The sequence below is a fragment of the Phocoena phocoena genome, chromosome 11 (assembly GCF_963924675.1).
Source record: "Phocoena phocoena chromosome 11, mPhoPho1.1, whole genome shotgun sequence".
Classification (NCBI taxonomy): Eukaryota; Metazoa; Chordata; class Mammalia; order Artiodactyla; family Phocoenidae; genus Phocoena; species Phocoena phocoena.
Window position 1 is genome coordinate 11,727,611 of NC_089229.1, and position 8,403 is coordinate 11,736,013.

An 8,403-nucleotide genomic window follows, 5' to 3' on the forward strand; every position below is an offset into this window, starting at 1 on the left:
TTCAGGTTGAAACCTCCCCTCCCCCAGACTTCTCACCCCCTCCGCACCCGCCCCCCCCACCCCGCAACTGCCTGCAGCTCTGTCAGGGCACCTGCTTACCAGGTGTAACTGCCTCAGGCAGGTACTGGTTCTATGGATCTCAATACCCCTGCAGAGACGCGGGTGCTCAGTTATTTCCCCCACCCACCCCCATCCAATCAATGCACAGATTTAGTGCCGTGGGTTCCCTCCATGTATGCCCTGGGTTCCCTTCTCCCTTAGTGAAGGGGGAAGAAAAAAACCTAAGCAATCACCACGCACCCACATGAGCGCTGCGTTTACTTGAGTCTCGTTTCCTCAGGATTGCTTCTCCCCCATCACTGCATTGCTCAGCGACCAAATCACGTCCTCCCTGGAGCCGCCCTCGAGAGCAAATTAGTCAAGCTGAAGGGTAAGGGAGGGGAGAGCAGATTAGAAGCCAGGAGCCGCCATCCCAGCAGACTGGGATCCTCGAGGGGGGGCTGGGCTGGTGAAATCCTGAGGATCAACGCTCCTCTGGAACAAGGTGATCTCCTGTTTATCAACAGTTCAGCTTGGGTCCAGTGGAGCCAGTGGGGAGCTGGGTCCCCTGGGGCCAGCCTGGAGAAGAGAGAGGTGATGGGGATTGATCATAGGATCAGAGCCAGGGGTCCCACCCCTCCCCCACCTGAGAATCGCCCTCTGATGCCCAGCCTGGAGTGTCTGTGATTAGCAGGAGGAATCCTCTCCCTCCCATGGTAGTTTTACACAATGGCGTGTGGTCTGAAACTTTGTTTTTAATTGAGGTAGCATCGGGTTATAACGTTATATAAGTTTCGTGTATACAACATTATATTTCTACTTCTGTATACACTACAGAAATTAGTTGCAAAGAAGCCCCATAGTATACTACAGAGTAGAATGAAGAAATCACAGTTTTTTAAATACAAGGAGGCTTCAAAGAATTGTCTTGATGGTTGGCCTTGGATTCAACCTCTGACCTTTCTGCTTGCGGGCCTTGGGTGGTCCCTTATCCTGTCTGAGTCTCACTTTCTTCTTCTGTGATATAAGAATAATGCCTCTTTGTGTGGCTATAGAGGGAAATCGATTTTACATCAAGTCCCAGCCCACACATATAGTCACACTGGTCGCCAGTCTCTTATCAGCAATTCTATCACCTCCAAATTTCTGAAACACACACATGTGTTTGGTAACTCGTCTGGGCAGTAATCTTGTCCTGTACTGACCTGAGCTTATTTATAGTCATTACAGACTTTTTCCCATTTAATGTGAATATTTGCTTGTTTCACTGCCAAAACATGAAAACATTCATTTATCGGGTGCTTTCCAGACTCTGCTGGAAGTGGTCAGGATTTTCTGGAAATGGGGTGCCACGCCCTTTTGATCCTTTTTTGGTCTGCATCTTCCGGTCATGGTCATCCGTAGGTGTGTCATCTAACGTAGCTAATGTAGCAAAATCAGCCTAGAATGAGACTGAGGGTCTGGTGAGGTCAGATACCTTGCCACCTTGGTTCCAGCTGGTTCTATCCTGTTTTGGTTTGTCTCTTCCTATAGCTTCCTCAGTTTTTCTCCAGACCCTGTGACTCCAACAGCTTCACCTCCAAATGGAAAAATCCTTTCCCTACGTGAATAAAGGTGGCCATTGAGGTCCAGAGTATTCTATTTCAGGGAACCTGAGGATCCAACACTGCGCCACCACTATTTAGACAACTGCTTTGAAAAACAGTGTCTAAAGGGAATTTCCTGGTGGTTTAGTGGTTAGATTCGGAGCTTTCGCTGCTGTGGCCCAGGTTCCTAATGTTAACTCTCGAAAGCTGTTGGGAAGAGACAGGAGTCAAGGGTCTTTTTCCTGTAGATGAGGCCCAAGCAGGACTCTATTTAGGACAAGTCAGAAAACCCTGACACCATCAGTTTGCGTTCCCGGGGATTCTGGCTGGAGCCCTTTTATTCCCCATCTTAGGAAGTGTACCAACACTGCAGGATCCTGCTGGCCCATGAGGCAGAGAGGCTGGAGTGGAATTGCATGGAGCTGGGTTGGATCCTGACTCTACCCCTGCCCGGCTCTGGGACTCTGAGCTTAAGAGTTGGAGTCTCAGATTTTTCATGTGTCCAGTGGGAATAGCAATTCAATCTGATGGACTTAGAGTGAACTGCAGGGGCAGAGGCGGGGAACCAAGTGCAATCATCTCATCCAAAGGCCCAGGGAGGCCTGGACCAGGGTCAGACCCAGGGGTCAGGATGGAGCAGAGGGGTCCAGGTTGGAGGACTAGTAGGAAGGCTTGGGCAGCAGAGCCAGGACTAGAGTGAGGCGAGTGGGTCCCTAGGACACAAAACTGAAGGGTCTGTGACCCTAGCAGAGGTCCTGTGGGTGGGAGAGGGGACATTTCTTCCCTCCCTGACTCGATCCCCTCATGCTGAGCATAGAGGGCCCTGGGTGACTGTGTCCTCCACACCCTGCCTGGGACCTGGGGTTCTCCATGGCCATCTGGGACCCTCTTCCAATCTACACAGAGTAGCCCTGACCAGTGGGAAGGCCGTGTGGCTTAGTGAGGCCTCCAGCATCACCATGAGTGGCTGCCGATTTTGTGTCATCTGAGGGATTCTGACGAGACTTCCCAAGTCCCCACCAGAGAGGAAAAGTCTTCCTCCACCAGCTTGTGCGAACGCAGGTCTCTCCAGGCTTAGCAGTTCATGTGGATGTTTCCTAAAGTCTCTTGAATCTTTGAGAGGTTCCATAAAGTCGCACATGGCCTTGGTGTGCAGGCATGTGAAGTTGTCACCAGCTAAGGTATGAGTTAGGCTGGTGACCCCTGAGAGGTCGGGGGTGCTGGGCGAGGGGTCAGGAATCAGTGAGGCGGGCTGGAGAGTCCAAGGGGAACGAGGGTTAATAGCATATCACCTGCTTCCCAGTCAACTGGGGCAGTCGATGGACCTAGTGACCTTCAGCTGGGAAGGCCAAGGGCATCAGGCTTGGAAGACAGCAGCTGCCAGGCAAAATGATCGTTAAGGTTCCTTCTAGCTCTGGTTTTAGGTTTAAAAAACCTCTAAGTATGCAGAATTAGCCAGTCTGCAGAGGCTGAGGGCACGGTCCCCAGGACTGTCCTTACATTTGACCCCAATGGCAAATTTGGGAGATCCCCAAAGCTACCATCAGGTGTGAGAATTCCCTAGAAGGAAGCACAGAACTCCCTGAAAACTGTCACGATCCCAGTTACGGTTTATTACAGGGAAGGATGCCAGTTCCCATCAGCCACAGGGCAGAGTCTGGGCGGGTTTCACACAGGAAGCTTCCATTGTCCTCAGGCCGTGTCCCTGTCCTGGATTCAGTGTGTGGCAGGGCACACGGAGCACTGCCCGCCAGGGGCGTTCACCCTGTTTAAAGAAATATATTCTGACTCTTGTTAAAACGATAAGGAAGGGTCTCTTCAGGACTATCGTGATAGGCGTGAAGAGCATCGCAGCAGAGGAGACAGATGGGCGCACGTCCGAACACAGCAAAGATGAGTGCGGATTGGTAGCCAATGATCAGAGTGAGGGGCGTGGGATGGAAAATCACTGAGAGGAGACATCGAGGGCAGGGGGGTTCTTGTTGAGATTTGCTGACAGGATTCTTGCTAAAAGCAAGTAAAGGACGTATGCATCAAAGGTGGGAGATGAGGAGTTTGATCAGATATCAAACATGATAAGATCTAAACAGTGGGAAGGCTTCTCGCTGAACTGACTTGGATGAAGTTTTGCTGAGACTGGGCAAGACAGGCCGTCAAGGACAGGACACAAAGGGCGGAGGTTGAGGCCTATTGGAGAAGAGGGCTCAGAAGAGCCTGACTGAAACTTGACCGAAGAGTGAACCTTTTTCAACAGGACCTGCAGCGTATGGAGTTTTATTTGGGCTCAGTCACTTGCTGCCCGCACAGCTGAGCTGTTGTCTCCTGCCCTCCCGGAGGTCAGACTAATGCCCTAGTGTCCAGCTCCTCCAGAGGTCACATGTGATACCACGTGACCCAGAGGCCCCATCACATGTCACCCTGTTAGACTGTCCAGTGGCCAGAGGCCCAGGCAGACGAGGACACTCCTATCAGCCGGAATATTCTAGGGGCTCAGGGAGCACTTCCCAGTAGCCAAGGGCAAAGAGCAGGTTGACTCCTCAGTACACACTAAGGTTCTCTGAATGAAGGTTTTTCTGCTCCAATCCCACTTCTCTGTGCTTCTCTGTGGATTTCCCACTCTGCCTACTCTTTGGAAGTGATTGTGTTGACCTGCCTCTGAGGCGTCTTTATCCAATACCATTTTTTTTTTTGGCCGTGCCACGTAGCTTGTGGGATCCTACTTCCCCAACCAGGGGTTGAACCTGTGCCCGCTGCAGTGGGAGCGCAAAGTCCTAACCACTGGACCTCCAGGGAATTCCCTCAAATACCTATGTTAAGTTAAAATATCCTAAGATGACTTTTGCTTATTTATTCCATGATTGAATAAGTATATGGAGCATCGACAAGATACAGAAATATGTGTTTAATGTTGAAAGAGAAAAATTTACGTTTGTGAAATTCTTTTCTATTTGATTTATAACAAAATCTCTGTGATTTACAGAATAGATCTTGTCGAGCCTAGTTTATGGACAAGCAAACTGTCTTTCTAATCCCTTGACCTTCATTGTTACAGGGAAGACCCAGAGGCACTGCATCAACATCTGAGTGAGCTAAAAACAGACTTGGCCGTGGAGTACCAAGTCACGCTCCGAGAAGACCAGCTGGACAGGAAGAGGCTTTTGAACAGGTTTCCTCTGGTAAAATGAGAGCTAGAGGAGCTCATAGGAAAGCTCCACGCACTCGCAGACAAGGTCCATAGGGACTGCACCATCTCCAACATTGTGGCCAACTCCACTGGCGCTGTGTCTGGTGTCCTGACCATACTTGGCCTGGCTTTGGCACCCATGTCAGCGGGGGCGAGTCTGGCACACTCGGCCACTGGGTTAGGGCTGGGAGCAGCGGCTGCTGTGACCAGTGTGTCCACCAGCATTGTGGAACAAGTCAGCACGTTGTCAGCAAAAACCGAAGTTAGTCGCCTGATGTCAACCGGTGTTCCTGGAGGCACTTAAGATCAGCCCCCGAACCGTTAGCACAACAAAGAAATCCACAGAAGCTGTGCAACGCATTGAAATGAATATCCGTGCCATGGAGACGGTCAAAAGCAACCCTGCCTTAGCAGCCGATGCAAACGTCTTCATCAGCAGTGGAATAATCTCAGTCCAAAGCAGCCAGCAGGAAGAGGTTACTTTCAAAGACATGGCTCTGGCAATGACCAAAGGAGCCCGGATTGTGGGTGCGGGCACTGCAGGTGTCTCCCTTCTGATGGAAGTGGGCTTCCTGGTGAAACAGGCAAAGCACTTGCATGAGGGGGCAAAGACAGAGTCAGCTGAAAGGCTGAGGCAGCAGGCCCGGGAGCTGGAGAAGAAGTTGGAGGTGCTCACCCGCATCTATGAGCGTCTGCAGTAGGGCTGGACTCCGCCACTCCCCGAGCTGTGCAGGGACTAGGGACACTTGCGGGGCCAAGGCATGGAGGCACCTTGTTAGAGGGAAAAGGAGGGCGAGATAACATAGATGTAGCTAGGTGTTAGGAATTTGGCATTTCTGTAGCTGAGCACAGCAGGGGAGGGATAAATGCAGGTGGCAGGTGGGGGAGAGAGAAGGAAGGAGCATGGAGCCTGGACGAAGGGAGGAGAGAAGCCACTTATTTTGGACTAAAGAAGACACTGGGGGCAGAATAAAGGGAGAGGGAGGGGGAACTAGCAACAAGAGGCCAGGAATGTGAACGGGTTGAACATGGGAAAAAGCCCAGGAGGTAGGATTGTTGGGCTCCAGGAGAAGTAGCAGGGGCTCCTCTCTCACCCCTCCCCAGGGTTTGATGTCTCTGGTGGTCTCTAGCCCTACTTTTCCAGTATCAACTCACCTTTGATTCCAGCAGCTTTATCTTAATTAGGCAGTGATTTCTTTCTGTTTGTTTGTTTTGCGGTAGGCGGGCCTCTCACTGTTGTGGCCTCTCCCGTTGCGGAGCACAGGCTCCGGACGCGCAAGCTCAGCGGCCATGGCTCACGGGCCCAGCCGCTCCGCGGCACGCGGGACCCTGCCGGACCGGGGCACGAACCCGTGTCCCCTGCATCGGCAGGCGGACTCTCAACCACCGCGCCACCAAGGAAGCCCTGTTTTTTTTTTGTTTTTTTTTTCCTGTTTGTTTTTTTAATGAAGCATAGTTGATTTATACTGAGTGGGTTTCCAGTGCACAGCAAAGTGTTTCGGTTCAACATGTGGCTCCCTGTGCTCTACAGCAAATCCCTGTTGTTTATCTGTTTTTTGTATGCTAGTATGCACCTGCCAATCCCATACTCCTAAGTTATCCCTCCCCCACCTTCCCCTTTTATAACCATAAGTTTGTTTTCTGTGTCTGTGAGTCTCTTTCTGTTTCGTAAATAAGTTCACTTGTACTATTTTTTAGATTCCACATATAAGTGACATCATATGGTATTTGTCTTTCTCTTTCTGACTTACTTCACTTAGTATGATAATTTCTAGGTCCATCCAAGCTGCCCCAAATGGCATTATTTTATTCTTTTTATGGCTGGGTAATATTCCAGTGTGTGTGTGTGTGTGTGTGTGTGTGTGTGTGTGTGTGTGTGTGTGTGTAGGTGGAGGTTTTGAAGAAACCCACACAAAACTAACCACAAAGATAATACTTAAAATGAATACAATATACGTCATCATTATTCTCACATGGACTCCAACCATGACCAATGACATGAAAATCATCGTTGTCATTCAACTACAAGAACACCAATGACCAACACCCGAAAAACCCACCCGCTAATAAAAATCCTCAACAACACATTCACTGACCTCCCTACCCCATCAGATATTTCACCATGATGAAATTTGGGTTCCTTACGAAGGGTCTGCCTAATCCCACAAATCCTAACAGGCCCGTTTCTAGCAATACACTACACACCAGACACAACAGCTGCCTTCTCATCAGTAACACACATATGCCGAGACATTGACTATGGCTGAGTCATTCGATACATACACGCAAAGGGAGCTTCCATATTTTTTATCTGCCATTATGCCCACGTAGGACATGGCCTATACTGTGGGTCCTATACCTTTCAGGAAACTATCCTATTACTTATAGTCACAGCCACAGCATTCATAGGCTACGTCCTACCTTGAGGACAAATATTCTGAGGCGCAAATGTCATCACAAACCTACCCTCAGCAATCCCATATATCGGCACCACCCTCGTCGAATGAACTTGAGGTGGCTTTTCTGTAGATAAAGAAACACTAACACGATTCTTCGCCTTCCACTTCATTCTCCCTTTCATCATCACAGCACTAGCTGCCGTCCACCTATTTTATTCCTTCACGAAACAGGGTCCAACAACCCCATAGGAATTCCATCTGATATAGACAGAATCCCATTCCACCCTTACTATACAATCAAGGATATCCTAGGCGCCTTACTATTAATCTTAGCCTCACTAATATTAGCTCTATTCTCACCCGACCTGCTCGGAGACCCCGACAACTACACCCCAGCAAACCCACTCAGCACACCACCACATATGAAGCCAGAATGGTGTTTTCTACGCACGTATGCAATTTTACGATCAATCCCCAACAAGCTAGGGGGAGTCTCGGCCCTGCTGCTCTCAATCCTAATCCTGGCATTTATTCCGATTCTCCACACATCCAAACAACGAAGCGTGATATTCCAACCCTTCAGTCCATTCTTATTTTGAGTACTGGTAGCAAACTTACTAGCGCTAACATGCCTCGGAGGACAACCCGTGGAACACCCATATACGATTATTGGACAACTTGCATCCATTTTATACTTTCTTTTAATCCTAATGTTAATACCAGTAACGAGTCTCATTGAAAACAAGTTCCTAAAATGAAGAGTCTTTGTAGTATGACACAATACCCCGGTCTTGTAAACCGGAAAAGGAGAATAACCTATCTGTCCGAGACACTTGGAAGAACCACTAAACTTCACCGCCAGCACCCAAAGCTGAAATTCTATATAAACTATTCCCTGAAAAAAAATATATTATAAGGCATTCATAAAACTACAGTGCTATGTCAGTACTAAAAATAACTCATTCTACTACATACATGCTATGTGTATTTTGCATGTCTGTTACCGCCACATAACCGCTATAATGTCTCTTTCCCATGTGTATATGCACGTACATTGTATGTATAATCGTGCATTGCATTATTTACCACATGCCTAATAAGCATGTACGTTATATCATTAATATTACATAGTACATACACATTATTGGTCGTACATAGCACATTGAGTTAAATTGGTCCAAGCCAACACGTTTGG

General features: G+C 48.8%; 1 protein-coding gene across 1 annotated transcript; it reads left to right on the top strand.

Annotated features, from left to right (window-relative positions):
- The first annotated feature begins 1,429 nt into the window (after positions 1-1,429).
- Positions 1,430-5,510, top strand: LOC136131323 (apolipoprotein L3-like). The gene is given in 3 exon segments (XM_065888138.1): positions 1,430-1,443; positions 4,678-5,088; positions 5,090-5,510. Coding segments are annotated over 3 exon segments (846 nt in total).
- The last annotated feature ends 2,893 nt before the right edge of the window (positions 5,511-8,403 follow it).